This window comes from Arvicola amphibius, chromosome 7 (genome assembly GCF_903992535.2).
Source record: "Arvicola amphibius chromosome 7, mArvAmp1.2, whole genome shotgun sequence".
Taxonomy (NCBI): domain Eukaryota; kingdom Metazoa; phylum Chordata; class Mammalia; order Rodentia; family Cricetidae; genus Arvicola; species Arvicola amphibius.
This window is the reverse complement of record NC_052053.1, coordinates 43481084-43502307: the sequence shown is the minus strand read 5'-3', so window position 1 is coordinate 43502307 and position 21224 is coordinate 43481084. Positions and strand designations below refer to the sequence as shown.

The 21224-nt window shown below is 55.3% G+C and overlaps 1 protein-coding gene across 5 annotated transcripts in view; it reads right to left on the bottom strand.

The window, feature by feature from the left end:
• The window catches only part of Kcnt1 (potassium sodium-activated channel subfamily T member 1), a 57443-nt gene that overhangs the window by 5806 nt on the left and 30413 nt on the right, over nt 1–21224 (bottom strand). For 4 of the 5 annotated variants that reach the window (XM_038336478.1, XM_038336479.1, XM_038336476.1 and 1 more), the window contains 24 exons: nt 19784–19840; nt 19377–19425; nt 18491–18550; nt 18218–18292; nt 18067–18150; nt 17402–17496; nt 16711–16891; nt 13502–13666; nt 13087–13223; nt 11528–11591; nt 11334–11442; nt 10698–10806; nt 10330–10479; nt 9710–9948; nt 8185–8428; nt 6562–6667; nt 5201–5373; nt 4699–4770; nt 4399–4533; nt 3819–3930; nt 1015–1116; nt 651–734; nt 404–529; nt 57–77 (listed from right to left, as the gene is read on the bottom strand). In XM_038336478.1, coding sequence (XP_038192406.1) covers nt 57–77; nt 404–529; nt 651–734; nt 1015–1116; nt 3819–3930; nt 4399–4533; nt 4699–4770; nt 5201–5373; nt 6562–6667; nt 8185–8428; nt 9710–9948; nt 10330–10479; nt 10698–10806; nt 11334–11442; nt 11528–11591; nt 13087–13223; nt 13502–13666; nt 16711–16891; nt 17402–17496; nt 18067–18150; nt 18218–18292; nt 18491–18550; nt 19377–19425; nt 19784–19840 — 2749 coding nt within the window. The remainder of the gene's footprint in view (nt 1–56; nt 78–403; nt 530–650; nt 735–1014; nt 1117–3818; nt 3931–4398; nt 4534–4698; nt 4771–5200; nt 5374–6561; nt 6668–8184; nt 8429–9709; nt 9949–10329; nt 10480–10697; nt 10807–11333; nt 11443–11527; nt 11592–13086; nt 13224–13501; nt 13667–16710; nt 16892–17401; nt 17497–18066; nt 18151–18217; nt 18293–18490; nt 18551–19376; nt 19426–19783; nt 19841–21224) is intronic. The other variant, XM_038336480.1, reaches the window with a different exon arrangement.

The following is a 21224-nucleotide window of genomic DNA, read 5'->3' as shown; positions in this document are numbered from 1 at the left end:
AACTCCATGAGGCACAGGTGAAGCAGAAGTGCCACATGGGGTCCAAGGGTGCTCACCTGGGCTCTGAGGTCATGGGGCTGAAAAGGAAACCAAGGGATGTGTGGGACCTGTGGGTGTGTTTGCCCCTACCCCAGTGCATCCCCGCCTCTCAAAGTTCATACAGAACACACAAGGGCAGGATGCTAGGTGGACTACCATAGTCTACCATGGTAGACTAGCTGCACCCGACCACCCCTGATACCCTACCCAGTCCCCCTGGATGTCTGGGATGCTTCCCAAGGTCACCATTCTTCCCAGAGTGGCAGATGCCCTCGCTGGAGGCACATGCCTGGAAGGAGCCTCTGGCAAACGCCAGTCACACGCAGGCCCCCAGGGCTGGGCTGTGACAGCAGTGGGGCTGTACCTCAGAGGAGAAGACGTGGCACTCGGTCCTGTAGATGCCGATGGGGATCTCGGCACTGGAGGAGCAGAGTTTCTGGAAGAGGCGGCCGTAAGTTCGGATCCACAGGTCGTCCTCGGTTACCTTCATCTGCGACGAGAGGAAGGGCTGAGAAGGGCTGCAGGCGGCACCCAGAGTCCCAGGACTACGGTGACCCGAGGAGGGTGCCAGGCCTGTGCCCTATGGCACTGTACACGTGGCCTGCACTTACAGCGCAGAGGTAGCCGGAGCCTGGGGTCGTGTCAAGGCCCAGCAGCAGCCTGGTGATGGTGATCATGTAGTCTTTCACGAAGGACTGTGGGGCAGCGGGGCCACGTGAGGCAGATGCTCCAGCCTCAGCGCACTCAGAAGCCACCTGCCCGCCAGCCCAGCACATGAGGTCTAAGAAGGACCAGGACCCTAAACCCCCAGAGTGGTACCAGGGCATCCCTGAAGGCAGTCAGACCTGCTGCTGCAGCAGGAATATGTCTCAGGAGATCTGGGGAGGGCTGTCCAGAGCAATGGGACCAGATCTTAGGTGGAGAGCAACTGTGGATCATGGGACCCTGCCCACCTTCCTCCACATCCCAGCTGACCTGGTAGAGCAGTGTATCCAACATGCTGATACTAAATACTCGACCAGCAGCAAATGGCAGGCGGAACATGAAGGCCAGGTTGGAGCCATTCTCCCGTTCTTGCTGCAAGAAAGGGGTCCTCAGATGGCACATAGGATCACGGGTGGCCATCAGAGTAAAGATATGTACATAGGGTGTGTTTATGTGTGGTACGTGTATGCATATGTGTGTACGTTTACATGTGGTATGGCATGCATGCATTTTTGAATGCATGTGTGGCATGAGCATGGGTGCATGATATGCATGCATGTGCTGAGTGTAGTGTGTGCATGGTATATGTGTACATGGATGTGTGTCTGCATGCATCAACAGACTTCTGGCCAGCAGGCTTGAATATCCAGCTGCATCTTCCAGACACACACAGGCCCAGAGCTTAGGGAGAGTCTGGGCTCTGAGAAGAAAGTGGGACCCAGGACCCGTGAGATACTTCCTGTATTTGGAATCCGGGGCCTTGCACATGCTGAGCCTTTCCATCAGTGACCCCTCCCAGTGATGGAAGGAAGCACACGGGACAAGGTGGCAAAAATGCCTTTCATTTTGTCCTTCTTTGCACTCCAGTTAACAGAAGAGGGCAAGTGTCAGGGGGGAGTGTGAGGTTGGAGAGCGAAACAGTGGGGCTAGGATGTGTGGGCTTGACCGGCCCACGAAGAACCAACCACTACGTCTGAGCTACGAGATGTGGTTGTACCACGTGACAGTCCCATAGTCACGGCCACTACCTTCCCACTCTGGTGTGCACCATGTGCAGGTGAACCACGGTGGTAACTCAAGCATTCCACTGGCTTTCCTAGGGACAGCACTAATCAGGAAGGGACCACGCCACAGGTCCAAAGAGACTGGAAGGAAGGCTGCTAATGTTAGCTTCTTTCCAGAGCGTTCCCTTCTATTTCAGACAAGGCGTAGGCATTTTTTTCTTCAGTGTGGGCAATCCTACAAAGCTTGGTGCTCAGTGATAGGCAGGCCATAACAGTGGGTGTGACTGGGGATTCTACCATCCCCAGGAAGCCATGACACCAGCAGCCTCCTCATTTTCCTTATCTTGTCTGCCCAGGGCCCAGGACATCAACCAATGTGGATCCTAACCCTTCAGCAGCCATGAGTTCACTGCCACCACTGTGGATCCCAACCCCCCAGCATCCATGAGTTCACTGCCACTACTGTGGATCCCAATCCCCCAGCATCCATGAGTTCACTGCCACCACTGTGGATCCCAATCCCCCAGCATCCATGAGTTCACTGCCACCACTGTGGATCCCAACCCCCCAGCATCCATGAGTTCACTGCCACCACTGTGGATCCCAACCCCCCAGCATCCATGAGTTCACTGCCACTGTGTTCTGGGATCCCAACCCCTCAGCATCCGTGAATTCGCTACCACCGTGTTCTGACTTCTTCAGTTTGTCCTTGCCATCCCTATTGTGATAAAGCCACACGACAGGCCCTGGGCCATTCACGGTCCTGGGACAGACAACAGCTGACAAGTCTAGGATGCAGAGATGGGCCAGCCACCAGGTCCATGCTACATGGAGGGGATTAAAAAAAAGCCCCACCCTTCACTGCTGACATCTGCCACAGAGGGCCTGGCTGTGTGAACCAGTTACTGTCTCTGCAGGCTGCCTTCACCCATTCCCAGGCTTCCTTGAGGCCCCTGAGGAGAAGGGACGGCCCCAGGTGTGACTATGTATAGGGACACAGGCTCCATGAGACTCCAAGCCAGGACACTAGCCTGGCCTACCCTCAGTCACACTGTGAGGACCCTGGTGAGATGTGGGGCCGTGGTCTGAGTGGCCACTCAGAGAACCTAGCACCTTGGATTGCCTAGACATCCCTTGACCCTTTCCTGTGTGGATGCAGAGGCTGGGAAGAGCAGAGTCCAGGGATGGGGGTAAGCTGGACAGCAGGAGCCACACTGTTGTCTGGTACTCTGCCCACCTGGCTCCCTCATGTCTCTCTGGCTCAGCCAGACCCCAGACTCCCATGGGCCACTTCCACTTTGACCTAGCTACAAGTCAGCTCTGTGCTCATGGGCAGTAAGAGACCCCAGAGCTTGTCTGTTCTGCCTGATGTCAATTCCTGCCATCTTCAGTCAGCCATGCTGGCCTCTGGCAGCTCTCCACAAGCACACTGGCCCAGGCTGAGCTTAGGACTCACACAGAACAGCAAGCCTTGGTGGCTGTGGCTGCCTCCTCTATACCTGGTCTCTGCTGTCTTCATCTTAACACATGGCTTCCAATGCCCTCACCCCAATGCTTGGCCATCCCTTGTGTGGATAGCAGGTGTGGCCACAGCCACCACACACCAGAGCAACATAGATAGTGACCTGTCCCCCATAGTCCTGTAGTTTCCCATATTCCTAGTGGGTTCCTGGGTCCTTAGTGTGTCTCTAACGCCTTACTGAGTCCCTTGTGCCCCCGAGTTCCACATCTGGCCCAGCTGATACCCTCCACAGAGCTGACCTCTCCTACGAATTCCAAGGTCAGAAGCGCGAGGCTTTCCCCACCCTCTGATCTTCAGAGCTGGGACAGAGGCAGTGTCTGGTGCTAGGTGCTACGTATCTGTTACCAGTTCCTGGCCAATCCCAGGGAGGATTACCACTGACTCGCAGGTGCTCCTGGAAGTAGCCCCCCCCCACCAAGGAGAGCCTTGCATCAGCTGAGCCTATCTCCTTGGCTCCTACAGGACGAAGCCCATCCTCCCTCACCTTGCTCATAACCTCTTTGGGCTCCCGTTAGCAAAGGCTGACCTACCAGGAGGGGCCCACTTACCTTTTCCAGTTTGGAAAGAGCCAGAGAGTAGCTGTCCTTGGCACGGAACTGCATGAACCGCATGTTGGAAGGGTGGGTAAGCTCTGTGGTGATGCTGAGGCTGGGGAAGAGCCTGTGGGAGGGATTAGCGAGTTGTCCTCCAGTCAGGGCTGAGGGTCTGGGGGTCTGTGGTGGGTCGTATGGTTGTGGTTAGTGCTGTGGGTGAGTCTGGTGAGTCCTGTGGTCGTGACTGGGTGGCCTCTTGTGCATCTGTTACAGCCGTGGGTATTGGTCTCTGGTAGGTGATCAGGGCTGTGGGGTCTGTGATGGGTCCTGTAGTCATAGAAGTGTGGTCTCTTGTGGGTCCTGTGGTGAGGTCTGTGGACTCTGATGGGTCCTATGGTCATAGCTTTGGAGACCATGGTAGGTCCATGGTCAGGGCTGTGAGGTCTGTGCTGGACCCCATGGTCGGGTCTGTGGACTTTGGTGGGTCCTTTGGTTGGGGCTATGGGTTCTCACAGTGGTTCTGACACATGGTTCTCCATATCCATTTCTGTGGAGACCTCATAGGAAGCCTGGCTCCCAGGGGTCAGGTGCTCACCGGAACATGGTCTGAACATTGACAATGGTCTTGGCATCTGCCATGTAGTCCTCTTCGGCGCTCATGGTGCTCTCCTTGTCCACCACCACCAGGTTGTCGGCATAGATGATTCCGCACTGCAGCAGGCTGTCCAGGCTGCACGGGGCAAGGGCTATGGCGATGGATTTCCCTTCTCCCCCACACCGAGTCCCTCTCAACACCCCTCTTTCCCCGGGTCTGGGACGAGTGCTCACTGAGGAGCTCTCAGGGAGGACGGTAGAGGGACAGCAGGCACTGTGGCCGTGGCTGCTCTCATCTTACTTGTCCACGGAGCCCTCCATGTAGTAGACCATGGGAAAGCAGCAGATAGCCTCCAGGAAGTGGTGGTCAGGTCTGGGGACAGCAGGGCCGAGAGGTGTCACTTGCTCTATGCTTTATCCTCCCCACACTCTTGGGGCCCCCAAAAACACGGGACTGAGGGAAACTTAAGGCCAAAAGTTCTGCCACTTATTCAACTCAAGGGGAAAATGAGGCCCTGGACTTGTTGAGGTTATACAGCCAAGACTGAACCTTGGGTTCTGGCTGCCATGCTTCTGGGTCCTTGGAGGAAAGGATCTATGGTTTTGGGGATCCCCGTGGTCCTGCCACCGGAACTGTCAAATTGTGGGAACGTGATGTGAAGAGGCTACAGGAGAAACTAGAGGAGGAAGCTGCTAAGGCCAGTAAGATACAGAAGGCATAGCCATGGAAGACCGCAGGGAACTAACTGGCCAGCAGTCCCGGCACGGGAAGAGAGGCATTATGGGAGTGCACAGTGTCTCACTTGTTGTCAAGCAGCAGCACGATAGGGTTAAGTTCCCGGCGAGACCGATAGTAGGCACGCAGCGGCACGATGAAGTTGTAGAGCCCGTTGCCCGCCGTCTCAGCAGAGACAATGATCAGCTTGTTCTTGAACCCATAGGCCTTGGCATCTTCATAGCTGTTGTGTTTGCAGCCCTGGGGATGTGCGGGAACCCAGGCTGGGCAACCCCCCTGTCTGTGGGAGAAGCTGGTGGGCCAACATTAGCAGGCGCGTGCAACATGGGAGCACATGGGAGCCCTCGGTAGATATTGGGCCACCAGCCACCAGGGCTCATCCTGCTGGCCACCACTAAAGTCAGTGTTCCACAAAGCTGGGTGTAAGCCAGTCACTGCAGCATTTAGCTACAGAAATACAGAGGGCCAAGTCATGTGTGTACACGTGTGTGTGTGTACAGTAAATGTTCACACAGTCCAGTGCCTAGCTCTGCCCACCACAGAGCCCAGAATCAAGGTCTCGGGCAGCATCTGATCTGATCTGATCTGATCTGATCTGTTTCTTCAGGCCCCTTTCCCTAAGTTGAGTCAGACCTCAGTTGGAGGTGCCTGGTCCCAGTCTATAGCTGGGCATGCACAGGGAGGAAGTGTAAGAGGCTGGCAAGCATCAAAGGGCTCAGATCCCAAAACAACACACAGCAGAGTATGGGCCCTGAGTAAAACAGGAGGCCATTGGCCTCCACCGCGTGAGTGCAAAGGATGGTTTCCTTGGCGACATGCTAAGGAGAACTACTGGTGGGATCTAGAACTGAGAGGGCTGATTCAGAGTGGGGAAGGTTAGGAGCCATCCTGCCCTGATCTCGGCATAGAGACAGTCACTTTCACAGCGGGACAGCATGGCCAGAGACGCGGCCAGCTGAGCCCCACCCCGCTTCAGGGTGCTCAGCCCAGATGCATGGATGGAGTTCTCTCGCACTAAGCATAGGATCTAAGCTCTTCAGAGGTCAACAAGGGATCCCAGGAAGGCAGGAAGGCAGTGCTGACTTAAAGAATGACAAGGCCTTCAGAGGTTTGGGTTCCCCTGGCAGGAGACCCCGGCTCTGCCTGACTCTGGGGACAGGCTATAGGAGGAGAGAAGTAGTCCTCCTCCTCTGGGAACACGTAAGATGTTTGGGGGCTCAGGTCTCGGGGGGTCCTAACCTGCTTTCAGCCTGTTCAGAAAAGGCTGCCGTGAGTTCAGAGCAGGGAGGCGGAGAGCGGGTGGGTGAGGTAGGGAGGGGTCTGCTCCTGCTCAGTTGCAGCACCCCCGATATACATGGTGGCCACCACAGTGGGACGGCAGGTGGCCACAGCAGAGTTCAGGGTGCCGCTGCAGAGACTCAGCCTTACCTTGTCCAGCCGCAGGCAGCAGAAGGGAGCCTTCACAGGCAGGAGGTGGCATAAGGTCGGGGAGCTGCCAATGTAGGGTGAGTTGGGGGGGTAGCCCTTCACATACCTGCATGAAGACAGGGACCACAGCATGGCACCCTTTACCTGGAATAGTCATGGAGCCACCTGGTACTAGCAGAGATGCCTTGCTGTTTCCCAGCTCCTAATCCCTACATCTGCTGGGACAGTCACAAGAGACAAGTCCTCAGGGACCTGTTCCTGCATCCCAGGTTAGGGCTGGGACAGGTACACCAAGGTCCTAGAATGGCCCAGGCTGATGTGGGGTGCAGAGGGGCCACTTGTTACCACTCCCCTCTGCAGGACCCAAGGAGGGCTGGGAGCATCCTTCCAATGGTCAGTCCTCAGCTACTCAGATAGGGGACAAGCAGGTATCTTATAACCCATGAGACCCCTTATGTCCCCGGGGGAAAATTCCACACATAATATACTCAGTGCAGATATTTACACATATACACATGGAAGAAAACACAGGAACAGATGCATGCACACATACATACGTGTACACTTGCACACATGTACATGCACATACAAGCAATACTCACCCACTTCCACACATGTACATATACATGCCACATGCATATACACACACATTCATATTCTCTCTCTCTCTCCCCGCCCTCCCCCCACCCCGGAGCCTAGAAGCTGAGAACACCAGGGCTGTAATCACCAGCCCACTGAGGGATGTCCATGGCACCCCAGGTGATAAATAGGTACCTGGGCCTGTGCTTCCAGTGGGCCAGACTAACCTCTCAGAAGGCTGCCTCCCTTCCTCCCCACCCTACAGTGCTCAATACACACCATGCCATGCTTTGACACTAGACCCTGGCCACAACCCTCTAGTTCTGTTTCCATGTACCTCAAGGGACACAGCCACAAGGACCCATGTACTTTCTGTTTACAGGATCTGGAAGCCCCAGCATTGACCCCTCAACCTTAGAGCAGCTTCCCAAAGGAGGATGCCCTAACTTAGGTCAAGGTAACTAAACTATTGAGGCCTTACTAATGTCCCTCTTGGTCTCAGCCAGGAAGATTTGGCCTCAGACCCCAGACCACTTGAGATAGGCTTGTAGTCTCTGGTTCTGGTTCTGGTCTAGCCAAATCACCTGCTGGTGACTTCTACAGACCCTGCCCTAAGAATACCCACCTGAAATGAGGTGCCATATCCCGCAGTACCAAGAGAATCTGAATCCAGCTATGATGTTAGCTCAGGAATGTCTGTGGTTCACTGCCTGGCTCTATCCCAACTCATGGAATAGCCAAGGGCAGATAGCTCAGTGGTTGAGATGTCATGGGGCTTATGCTACCCCATCACCCAGCCTGCTTCTATAGGCCGCTGAATGGGGCCTCTGAGTCCCATTATCTCTGACTCCAGCCAAGACCAGGGGGAGGGTGGCAGCCTAGTACTTCTCTGCCAGCATGCTCTCAAGTGCTCCCCAGGACTAGGCTTGGGGTGAATCCCTGGCCCTACCCAGACGACCCCATTGGTGAAACAGCGATTGCCACCATACCCAGCACTGGGGACCCTTCCCTCCCACTGAAAGCCGAGCCCCACTTAGCACTCACTCAACCACAGAGAGCCCCTCGTCCTCTGAGGGTGTCACCTCGTCCTCTGACTGGTCACTTAGCAGGTCGCAGGGCAACAGGGCTGAGCTGTCTGCCAGCTCCAGGACGGGTGCAATGCTGGGGCGCCGACTACCAGAGCCATTCTCCGTGGGCAGAGTCAGCTTGCCGCCGCTGCTGCCACCACCACCACCGCCACCCTGGGAGGGCCGGCAGTCTGTGTTCTGCAGGTCCATGGCCACTGTCCCTGGACAGAGGGGTTGAACCTGACCAGCAGCCCTTCCTACCCCACTCTCTAGGCCAGCTGTGTGGCCTTAGGAATTTCAGCACATTCCTGAGTCTCAGTTTCCCCTTCAGGACACGGAGCGGGGCTGAGTGGTGGTGATATCAAGTAGACCCATCTGGCTCCCATCCAGGGCCCCATCCATTCTGGTTGCTGTGACTGATTCTGACTTCCTGAGGGTGGGGCCCTTGAGGCTTACGGGAAACTGGTAGATCCGCTTTAAGGACAGAGCTAGAGAGGGTGGCCACACAGGAACACAGGAGCAGAGTGGCCATTTTGCATTTGCTGGTTTCTGCTGCTCCCTCTTCAGCTCAGGGCTGCTAGCTTGGGGGTCGTTGGCCGGCTCAAGGATGCAGCTCATAGCCTCTGTGGGCCAGAACTGAGGAGTGGGTGGAAGGGCTTCCTGAGCCACTCTGTCTCAGGCATGGGCGTGAGCAAATACAAGCAATGGATGGAGGTTGGGCTGAGCAGGAGAACCCTAACCCCAAGCTCTCCCTCAGGCCTGACCGCCAGGACAAGCTGTTACTGCGGGAGTGACTTCAGAGCCAGGCAGCTGCTGGCTCATGTCACACATGGCTGAGAATGTGTACCACAGAGTCAAAGCACCCGGTCCCTAGAGACCACTTAGACCAGGCATACGGTGGGCACTTATTCACGTCAACTTGTTTTGTGGGTCACAGCTTGGGTCTAGTACCACATGAGATGGTGATTGCCCTGGATTACCTGCTGGATTATGGCCTGAGAGTTTAAATGACCTGTTCCTATTCCCTGCTGTCCCCTGGAGGGCTGGTAGGGGATGAAACATGCCAGAAGGACCACCTTCTGAGTTTTGGCCCAGTCCTACTCAGGAAGTCACTTGAACCAGTTCTAGGAAGACAGCAGTCCCTGGGAAGAGCCTTGAAGCTAAGCCGTGGCTAATTTCAGACAATCTACCCCTAGTGGATGCCAGGGCTTTCATCTATTCAAGGGATGCTCTGGGCTGATAGAACTACAGGGACCTCTGGTTGGTAGTTAACTACTACAGTAACACACAGGCTCTCAGTTACCCAGGTAACTGATGCTCACCAAAATTCTGACTGGTGGGGGTACCCCAGTTGGACAGATCTACAACTCGAGGCTCAGAGAGGCTCACACTGTTCAAGAAAGAGCCAGGCCTCAGGGGTCAAGGGTCTCCTGCCCAGTGTGGTCTGTGGCACACACTCTTGCAAGCCACCCACCTACCACCTGCATGCTGCACCAGCTCACCCATAGAGGCAATGATGCTATGCACTGGCAGACGGGATGGCCCCTCGTACAGTGCCTGCCCTGCAAGACCCCGCCTCTTCTGCTTCTCCTCCTGCTTGAAGATGAAGGCTGAGTTCTCCTCCTTGGTGATGTTGATGTAGAAGCAGGTGTCAGAGGCAGCCAGGATGTGCCGTGGCCCCGGGTTCAGCAGGATACTCTTGTTGTCCTCACGTTTCATCCCGATGAGACACACGCCATACCTGAGCAGACACGGCCTGGAGCTCAGGGTCACTCCTGGCACCCTGTGGCTCAGGCTGCCCTCCTGAACTACTCATTCTCCTTCCAGGGACCCCACTTGGACCTCTTGGACAAGCCCTCTTCTCAGGTTAAGGACCCCAGGGCAGCCTCAGAAGAAGCTGTGTGGCAGGTTCTTACATGAGCCTTGTTCTGGGATGTCCTGACTTGGCCGTCCTCACCAGGTAGGCAGAGCCAAGCTATGCTGTCCTTGGTTGAGATTCTGTGACTTTCCTGCCCCAGGGCCCCACCCATGCTGACCTGGCCCTGGGTAGGGAGGATGAGCAGCCCAGTGATGGTGGGAACAGCGGGCTCCGACCCTGTATTCAGCCCCGAGTCCCGCGTACTTCTTGTGTGCGTGGAAGGCTGCGTAGGTGAAGCTCTTGCCTTCGTACTCCCGGAAGAATTTGCTGTCGCCCATGCGAATGTGGTACACCTCATTGCCCGAGCAGCGCCCATACATGCGTTGCCACTGCTCTGGAGATTCCTGTCCTTCCCTACCAGAGGAGCAGGGTAAGGTAAGACGGCCATCACCCTCAGTCAGGGCTGGCCCTCCTACCCAATTGGTTAAATGCACCCTGCATCTCCCTGGACCCCCTTCCTGTGCCAGACCTCTGCCCACTACATGCCCTCCTCCTCCAGGGAGCCCGCCCTGCCTTGTGGGGTTGGTCGGGACGGCCAGGGCGTGGTAGTCGGTCTGGCACAGGGCACTCACTGGCCACGGGACGTGTGCACCAGAAGGGTGATGAGGGTGGAGGTGGCCGGGCAGATGCAGTTCAGGGCCAGCATGGCGTACTTGCATTCCTCCTCGCATACCACGTGGTCTGTGGGGACTGCAGGGTCAGTGCCTGCCACCCCTGCTGTCTGTGGTACCCCCTACACAGCACCCACGTCTTTCTGAATGTGTGAAGGCTCTTCTGCTGGGTACCCCTGGAAGCCTGAGCAGCCAGCTCCTACCCAGCAGGAGTTCAGCACCTTGGCGAGCTGCACGTTGAGTCCCAAGGTGCAGCTGTGTTTCTGGGGCCACTCCAGTTCTACCCAGGTGGGCCCTTACCTGTCCCCCAGGTGCCCACCATGGGCTCTGGCCATAGAGGTTCTGATCAGATAGTGTCCTTGCCTCCCACACCACTTCTGGCTCCTGTTCCCACTGATCTCAGCCCCAGGTAGAAGCCAGATCATCTGCCAAGACTACCCCCGGTAGCTCTCCATTATCTGATGCAGAGATCTGGTGGGCATGCTCTCCCCAGGATGAACCCTCCTTGAGCTCATGAGAAGAATACTTTACTTCACCCCCCACCCTTCACCCCATTGCAGTCTGCATGCCCATGATGCCACAGGGCCCCAAACACACCAGCAAATTTGACGTGAAACTTGTTTTCGGGCTTGAGGATCTGGACGTAGAGGGGACAGTTGGGGGCAAAGTCCTTCACAGCCCAGGCTCGAAGAATGGTCTGGTGATCCTGGGGGAGGTGTGGTTGGTGATAGGGGGCCTACCGCTGAGGGTAGGCAGGCAGCGCAGGCTGGGGGGAGTGTGTCTGAACTCACCGCAGCTGTGCGGTCCACCTCGTTCCTGCTGCTGAGGATAAAGCAGGCCTCTCCATTGTCCATCCTGCAGAGCACCAGCTGCTGAGCGAGGCTACAGACCCAGAGGATCTCCCCAAGAGGAGGTCAGGAAGTCAGGAGGTCAGGAGGGGCCCCGGTGTATGAAGGGTGAGAGAGTATGGCCCAGCAGGGGGCCTTGCTAAGGTAGTCAGGCCTGGCCCAGCAGGTCCCAGCATCAAATCCTGCAGGGCATCCCAGGCCTCCTAGCCTGGAACATTCTGGACAGGTCAGGATGCCTGGACACCCATAGCAGAGTCAAAGCTCAGATGCCGAACAAAGCCCATGAGCCAAGCCTGACCTGGAGACACCGATTGGCCAGGGTTCCCAAGCTGTGGCATGATGGTGCCCAAGAGGGGGTTCTAAGCCACGCTCTGCCACATCCATCCACAATCTGGACTCTGCAGCTGTCAGAGGCTTAGGGCCAGAAAGAGAGGGTCCTCCTAAGGGCTTGTCTCACTGGTGCTGATGACCAAGGCCCTAGGGCAGCTGACCTTTTGTGGGGCACTGCCCAGCATCTGGAGCCTGTTTCCTGGGTTCCCATCCACCCTGAATTGGATCATAAAGCCTGTCTCCTCTACTGCTTGACTATTTAGCAGCCCGGACTTGGGTGGTCATTCCTAACTCTTTCCAGGTTCCAAGGAGACTGGCTACAGAAACAACTTGACCCTGCTGAGAGCTGGTTGGAGATACCTTTACCCAACAAGCAGGGCAGTAAAACCTCACGCCTGCCCCACAAAAGCCATGGGTGCCTCCCTGCCTGACTGCCACTTCTTCTGTCCCGTCTACCAGTCCAGAGCTGGACACAAGCAGCTATAGTCTCATGTGAACTGGGCAGGATCCCCATGGGAGCCAAGGCTCAGGATTCTGGGGATGAGAGACCGGGGCCGCTGTCCTGCTTGCCCTTGGCCACGCACCACCTGTACCACACAACGAAGGGTACAGGAACCTTCTGGAATGAAAATATGGCATGGGAGACATCGGGGGAAGAGTCCCAGATGGTGCAGAAGCGCAGTCCAGTTACACGTTAACAGCACATTCTCGTTACCTCAAGACACTCTGTCAACTTGTCTTTAAATCAGGAGCCACCCTCAGCCCTCGCGTCTTTACCATTGACTCTCAGAAGCCAGGTTTTTTTTTTTTTTTCCCCACCCCTGGTTTATTTTAAGCTTCCTGAAATCCAACAGAGAAAAATCCCCAGACTCAGAGCAAGAGAGGGAAAGATGCCCAAAGGCGAGACCCACAGCAGAAGAACACAGCTTGGCCAGGTGTGTTTGCTAGGCTGTCCAGCCACGACTAGCAGGGAGGGATGGACAAACTCTAGGGTCTTGCTCACCTGGGCCTAGACCCTGATGGGTTCACCCACCCTGGCCCTGCCTCCACCTGGGACCTCTTCCTGCCTCAGGCCCTGTGTCAAGCCATGCCTGTCATGGTCCTACTTCTACCTGGGGACTCCCCGTGGCCTCAGGCCTAGGTCTGGCTGCGCTGTCCTGGCCGGCACTCACTTGGCTCGCATGAGGTCCTGGTCCTTGAGGGCAGAGCCCTGGAGGTAGATGACCCGCTGGGACCACAGGGGAATCTGCAGTACTCTGCGCACCTGGACATCCATTTCGGAGGGACACAGGATGACCACGTAGTAGTCCTGCTGGCCAGGTTGTAAGTCAGTGCCTCTGAGCAGGATCCTGTCCCCCCAGCCTGTATTGTTTCCTTGATGGTGTCATTCCCAGGGCCTTATGGGACCACAACAGCCCCCTCCCGAAACACACACCAGATATAGTAACCAGGGACTAGAGTGCTCAGGTACCTTGCTCAAGCATGTGACAGTCTTGCACAGTGGGGGCGAAGGTTGGGGGCGGGGAGGTGACTGCTTTGGGAGCCTGGAAAAAATATGAGGCTCCCCAGGGGTGCCTACAGCCTTACCTGGAGCCGGGGATGGGCATAGAACTCATTCAGGAAATCCATGAGGAGGTCAATCTTGAGGGAGCTAACACACAGGACCACGTGCTTTTCCGTCTGTGCTCGGTGGCGGCTGTAATTGCCCCCTGACTTCTGCCGTTCCATCCAGAGGTAGACAAGCTCTTCAAACTGTGGGTGGGGGGGGAGGAGGGAGGGGGAGGGGAGGGGGAGAGAGGGAAGGGGGAGGGGGTGGGAGGGGGAAGGAACACAGGCATCCAGTGGGGGATAAAGGGTAGGGCAGGTGTTAAGGGCAGAGAGTTAGAGCAGGTCTGCTTGGCTGGCAGGATGTAGAAATGATGGGGACGGTGACCTTAGCAAAAACCAGAGCAGGACCAGGAGATGGCACATATAAAGAAAAAGGTGTCAGAAATTGTGGTGTGTGACTCCAGTCATGGGAAGTCTAGCTCAAGGCCTCAGAAGCTACATGGCCAGTAGTGGGTGCCAGAGCCTGTACTCTGACATCTGGACAGACAAGAGAGTCTTGGCTCTGTCTATCAGCTTTCCTGACAGACATGAGAGTCTTGGCTCTTTCTATCAGCTTTCCTGATAGACATGAGAGTCTTGGCTCTGCCTATCAGCTTTCCTGACAGACATGAGAGTCTTGGCTCTGCCTATCAGCTTTCCTGACAGTATTAGGAAACCCTCAGCACTGAAATTAGTGACCAGATGAGGTCCTGATGCGGACACCACACATTCAGTCCTTGCCAGTGGGGTCCTCTAGGGCTGGGTGGGAAGAGTTACAAGCACTGCCATGTTCCCATCTGCCTGGGCCACATGAGCTGCATAGCACTGGCTCTGCCCAAGGCTTCACCCTGCATGTGGCTCTGAGGTCAGATGCCCACTGCCTTTTTCATCTTGAACAACAGAACCAGACATGGATTTAGCGCATTTCTGAGTGGACTGTGGCAGCAGACCCTGACCACTGTGTGCATTTCTCAAGTCTGCATCTCACTTCAATGGGTCTTCACCAAGAGACCTATGGCTGGGAGTGGTCAAGACCCTCAGGCTGGGGAACACGGGGGGGGGGGGGCTCCCTGTTGGTGGTCCATGGCAGGGCACTGCTGCTGGACAACCTGGGCTTGCTTCTGGCCTCTCTTGGGCCTCAGTTTCCTCACTTGGAAAGTATGAGAAGAGTTCCTGCCTTGCAGGCTATGGTGAGGGGGTCAGAGAGTTAATGAAGGGTTCAAAGGGTTCACAGTGACCCCTAAAGTGTATGTCTGCTCAGAATCTTGAGGCGGGAGCTGATTTGGAAAAGGGGTTTTTTGGCCTGAGATCATCTTGAATTATGGTGACTACTAAATCCAATACCCATGGGTCCTTGTAGGTGGGACAAGGGCCACATGGTCATATGGAGATACCCATAAGGTGGAGGGTGTGCTTAGGAGGCCACCACAACCATGGGATCTCTGGGCTCCCACTAACCCCCTGCAGCTTCCTCTGACCTCCAGAACACCTGTTATCTAAGTGTTTGGGCGTTGAGTCTTAAACACTCAACCTAGGCCCCCATAGAGGAGAGCGAGGCTCAGGGTCTCAGAGCCTCTGAGAAGGTGAAAAAGAATTCCATTCCATCTTCATTTCACAGTAACTCTGGGGCTACTGGGGCAGCGGCCCATCTTCAGCTGGCAAAAGGGCTGAGGTATCCAGAGGGAGTCCAGATAGAAAATGGCGCTCACAAGTAGAAATGCAAGGTGTACACAGGACAAAACTAAATGTGACCCGAGGAAACATAATAAGGGCTTTGTACCCTAAACAAAAACAAAACAAAACCGTCAGGTTTTTGAGCTAGGTGTGGCGGCTCATGCCTTTGATCCCAACATTCCTGAGGCAGAGGCAGGAGGATCTCTGTGAGTTTGATGTCACAATTTGAATCTTGTTATGTAGCAAGCTCCAGGACTACATAGGGAGATGCTGTTTCAAACCCCACCCCCCTTAAAAAAAAGAAAGAGAAAGAAAGCTTTGCCAAGCCCCAGGAATGTCAGAGACTTGCTAGGAAATGCTAAAGCCACAGCCTGGTCCCTGTCACGTGTGTCAATTGACTCATAAAAATCCTCACATGGGGGGAGTTGGTCTTGAACCTGTTTAAGGCTGAGATTACAGGTGGGAACTACCTGAGGCCTGGCCTGGGAATTAGAAATCTTACACAGACTAGCAAGGCTCCAAAAAGCTTCTGAGTGGGAGGAGAGGGGTTGGAGATGTCTTCCGGGGTATTCTATGCAGAGCCTCAGGAATGGAGATGCAGTTGGAGGGATGGAGGGATGTACATTGGGCTGAGCCAGGCCCATCTCCATCCTACCATACACACTCTGTTCTGGGTGGGCCTGGACCTTTATGTGAAGAGATAACCTAAAACTTTTGCAAGAAACAGACTTACAGCGGAGGGAGGAAGTGGCCCTTTTAGGTAAGAGAGGAAAATGTTAAGAGAAAGTTTGGTGTATTAGACCTTGTTAAAACTCCAACTGCCTGGAGAAGGGCAGGACCCTTAAACAAGGCAAATGAGTCCACAGACTAGCAGCTACCAGCGGAATGCTTGAGGCCGCCAGCTAGAAGCATAGCACACACTCCAGACCAGCAGCTCGACGCAGAATGCTCCAGGTCCGGCTTCTGGACACAGAAAAGCTAACAGGTGGGGGAGAGAAGCCTGGAAGGGCAGTGATAGGTGACAGGGACAGGATTAGCATATTGTAGGTTTTCAGGGAAGCATTCTCAGTACAGGGGCCAGGAGAAGAAAGGGGGTTTCTGCTGGGCTTGGGCTCAGGGCTGCAAGGCCAGAGGTGGGACTAGCCCAAGGGCAGAGCTCAGGGTCAGCAATGGTGCTTCCAGTTGCTCCTTGTAGCCCTAAAAGTTGTTTAGCTGTGGTTGGGAAAGAAGGTGAAGTTCACCCCTGTAACCCATCACTGCATAGGTTCTTGAGGGGGTCCCTTGGGCGCCTCAGACCCTCTGGAAGGAAAAGCCTGTCTTCCACGGTTGCTCTTGGGCAGAATAATTCACTGTTCGCTCGAGTCAAGGGAGAGCCTCTGCAATGACCCTCCATAGGACAGGGAACGCCTTCTCTCCAGTCTCTCCTGGGAATGACCTTCCGACATGTGTGCATGACCCCACAGCTCCCTCCTGTCCGTATGCCACTCCTCATGGAATGACTCCTGGCTGTCCCTGTGTTGAGCATGGGGACTCACCTGTAGCGGGAGTACCACAAGGGTCACACAGATCAGGATGACCACCAGCAGCTGGGATGGCCAGATCTTGGGTGTCACGTCACCAAAGCCCACAGTTGAAAAAGTGACGATGCAGAAGTAGAAGGAAGTCAGCAGGTTCAAGTTCCCACCTGCCCGCTCCAGGTGCTGGATCCCACAGGTCCTAGAAATCCGGAGAACAGGGCTACAGCAGCAGGGAGGGGCTTCAGTAGTGGGGGGAGGCTGCAGCAGGGGGAGCAGGGACTGCTGCAGCAATGAGGGCAGGAGCTGCAGCAGTGGGGAGGCTGCAGCAGGAAGGACAGGGGCTGCAGCAGTGGGGGAGGCTGCAGCAGGAAGGGCAGGGGCTGCAGCAGTGGGGGAAGCTGCAGCAATGAGGGCAGGGGTTACAGCAATGGGATAGGCTGCAGCAGGGAGGGCAGCGGCTGCAGCCATGGATGGAAGGAGCTGAATGGTAAGAGTTGCAAACCCAGCCAGTTGGGCAGGCACCTGCAGGTCAGATGTTGTGCCATTGTATCCCTGATCTCCAGACACAACAGTTTGGAGCTAAGTTCTACAGTTATCTTTGTGCCCCTTCTGTCATTGCCCCTGATCTATCTTCTAGGCTTGCGGTCTTCCAGAGGAGTGGGCTAGCCACGGCTACCTGATGGGACCATGTGGTGACTAGGGCACTCACCCCGTGAAGACGAGACATAGCAGGGTACAGAAGAGGATGAGCACCTGGTTGAACATGGCTGACTGTGTGCGCAGGATGGCACGGTGGAAGTCATTCTGCAGAGAATGCAGCCATCAGAAGGCAGGAACCATAGACACTCCCACACATAATGAGCAGAGACCTGGTTATAATTCCTTCCCAGGGGAGGGCTACAGGCAACATTGCCCTGTGCTGGTCACACGGACCTCAGCTTGGTCTCAGGATGAGCAAATGTGCCAGAGGGCAGATAGGTGTGAGCATCTTTGGCTTCAAGACTCTTACATCACTGTGCAAGTGGGACAGAGCTGAGTCAAGGGATCTGGCCAGGAAGGTGCAGGCCACCAGGGAGACAGCTGTCATCCTGGCTCTCATTTCCAGGAGATGGGTTTATTCCAGCAGAGGCTGGCCATAGGGATAGTCGGAGCCTGCATTCTTCTGGCCCTGATTTTGCTGCCTGGTTCTGATTGTGCTTACACACACCTGCACACTCGGTCCCACCTTCTCCTCAGCCCTGGGAAAGCTGTCTTCAGGGAAAGAGGAAGCTCAAGGCTGGACTGGAATGGTCAGGGTGGCAGGCCACCTCCTGGTCCCGCCAGCAGGTGGGGAAACTGTTCTCAAGGAGCTGGCAGGGGCCAGCGCTCACTTACGATCATGTTCTCCAGCGCGTGCTTGGCCAGCCAGCAGTTGAGAAACACGGGGATGAACAGGTTCCGAAGAGGTGGCCAGAAGACCTGTGGTGTGTGGGGGAGGGGTCAGGTAGGGCTCGGGTAGCCGAGCTTGGGGCTGGGGCTCACCCACCGTGATGATGAAGGGCAGCGTGTTGATCATCTCCAGGACGAAAGGAACGTGGAAGACCTGCTCCCAGATGTTGCCCTAGGGGCCAGAGGTATTTCAGAGCCAGCAAGGGGCCATCAGGGGCAGGGAAGGGAACTGGGAGCTTGGAAGGTAGGCAGAGGTAGGGTTGGGAGTGGGCAGTCTGAGTTAGATCATAGGTGCTAAGGGAGGGGCTGTGGAGAAAGGGCATGGTGGAAAACCAGGGCGGGGTAGGTGCAGGTGCAGGGAGGGACTCACCTTGTAGCTGAGGTAAATGAGGAGCATGGTCTCTAAGAAGCTTATTGTGGCCACAATGACCTAAGTGAAGAAAGGAAAAGAGACTCGGAGCAGATCTGGGAACAGGGCCTGACTTAATGAGGGGCTCAGCAGGCAGAGTCCTGACAAAGCTGGGTGCTTGCTTTGTGTGTGTGTGTGTGTGTGTGTGTGTGTGTGTGTGTGTGTGTATGTATGTGTGTGTGTGTGTGTGTGTACAGGGCTGCCTGTACCCTTGCTGTTGAAGGTGGTCTTGATTGAAAAGACTTGCAGGCAGCTGCTCTAGCCTTAGGGTTGGTAGAAGGCAGCCCAGACGCCATCCCTGCCCTGCTGGGGCACCCTGTGGACAATCAGTGCCAATGAAGTAGGGGGGTGGTAAGAGCACCACTAACGCCACCCTAGGAGGTAGAGATGGCAGTGAGGGCATGGGGCTCGGTTGGCAGTACTCCTTGGGCCCTGGGTAGGGATGGAGCCTCCGCTACAGGCATCTGTGAGTCCTATGGGATCTTCCAGGCTAGGGACCCAGGCCTCTGGCACATAGTTGGGGAAGACCCCCTCAGAAGCTGGCCTGAGTTTCTGACCCCTACTTCTACTTCCCAGGAAGACAGTAAGGATAGGGTGGGTCAGCAGGGAGGAGAGGTTCTAATCAGGAAAAAAATGAAGGGGGAAAGTATGCCCTTAGCGACCTGGGGAAACTACAGTAAGAGCTGTCAGGCCTCACTGGGCCTAAGTCCCTTGCTTCATGGGTGAGCCTGAGGCCCTTGCTTGCTGAATAGGACTTATGTTCTCTTACTTAACCCAAGCCCTCTCCTTCCTGAGTCCACACCAGCAGCCTCCACTGTGCAGGGAGGAGGGGTAGGCTGGAACTCACCTGAATCACCCACAAAGTCATCTTCCTCTCCACCCACAGGATGGGAGCCCTAGGAGAAAAAAGGGAGGTGAGGCCCGGCCAGGGTGACTGCTGTCAGGGCACTTCCTCTTTAGGCTCCAGAAGAATGTTCCAGAGGTAGTGAGGGCCCACTAGCCAGATGCAGAGGGTGAGTGGAGAAACATGTGCCTCATTCAAAATTCCTCCTCTCTGTCGGAGAAGAGCCTCGGTGCAGATTCGGCCAGGGTGCAAGGGTGCAGCTGGACATACCCCAGGGACTTTAATGACCTCAGGTGGGCATTGGCTCCATGAAAGCCAGAGAGTTAAACTCCCATAGACCACACCTGTCTACCCCGTTCCTGGCCCGGCCCAGTATGGCCCTGACAGATGGGAGCCAGGAGCAAACTCACCAGTGGAACTCGGAGGACGAGCCATTGAAAGTGTAGTTATACTTCGTGCAGCCCCAGCTGTGGAGAGACAAAAGCACTGGCCCAGTCCCAGCCCTCCAGGACCAACGCCAAGGGTCCTTTCCAGAGCTGCTATGGGCTCAGGGAAATTGGGAAGGGCAGCCACTTGCTCACTCAGGGCCCACCAAATGCCCTGACTGGAGCTGACGCTCTAGCATGTGCGGGGCCTCTCTGGCCTGCAGTGACCACGTGAGGAGGCTCTCGAAACAAGAAGCATAGAGAACACGTCCCTGTCTAGAGGTCTGGGCCCCCGCAGTGAGCTGCTGCTCGGGAGAAAGTGAAGACTCAGCCTGAGTCAACGACAAGCTCTTGTGCAACCACAGATGGCCCAGTGTGACATTGATGCCCACTGGAGGTCGGAGCTGCCCGAACCAGCCTGGATAGTGTTTAGAGTCAGAAAGAGATGAATTAATGACCCTCATCCCCCAAGCCACTTGAAGATAGGTATATCCAAGCACCTTGGAACCAGCTGATGAGAGGTAGCAGGGCACAGCCCACATTCTAGCTCTGTTCCAGGCCATAACTAGCACCAGGGTCGGCTACCACAGGGACCTCACTGCTCACAGAACCCAGAAAGGAGCCACTTCTTCCCTGTCCTCACCTCACCTGAGCTCTATTGGGGTTGTTGCACTCAGTGCCCACCGCAGTCTCTGAGGCTTTCTCTCAGCCTCTTATCCAACATCTATCTACTTTTCCTTCATCAGCAACCACTCACCTATCCATCCGTTGCCTCATCTACGGTCTGTGCATCCACCTATCTATCATCCATCATCATCGGATCTATGACCCATGCATCCGTTTACCTGTGTTCATCATTCTGTCCAACATCCATCCATTCATCTCTCATCAACATTCATCCAGATGTCTGTCTAAGAATAATCTCATCTTTGGTCCATGCATCCATCATCACCTGATCTGTAATTCCTGTATCTATCTCCTTATGCATCCTCTTACCCAACATCTACCCAGTATCTCGTCCCCTATCTATTCAACTACCCATGCTTCTGTCCATGCATCATTCACCCATCCAGTGTACAGCTATGCAGCATTCACCCATCTGTCCATCACCCAAATATTCAGCATCTACCCACCCCCCAGCCCATTAGCCCTGCTAGTGATGGTGATGAATTCAACAGACGTGGGTCCTCTAGGGAGGTGGAAGCAGAAGTCCTGAAGCCTCTGGGGTTTGGAAAAGGTGTAATAGACCCAGAAGAGAATGTTTTGAGTCAGCGATAGCCTCTATTTTCCCTCAAACAACCATGGAGGGGTCTTCCCTCCTCTGACCTACGCAATGATAAAAGGTTTGTTCTCAATAGCATGTGAGGGTTTCTGATCTGGGAATTCTAGTTTTCCCGAAAGTGGGCAACAGATGAAAATAAGGAAT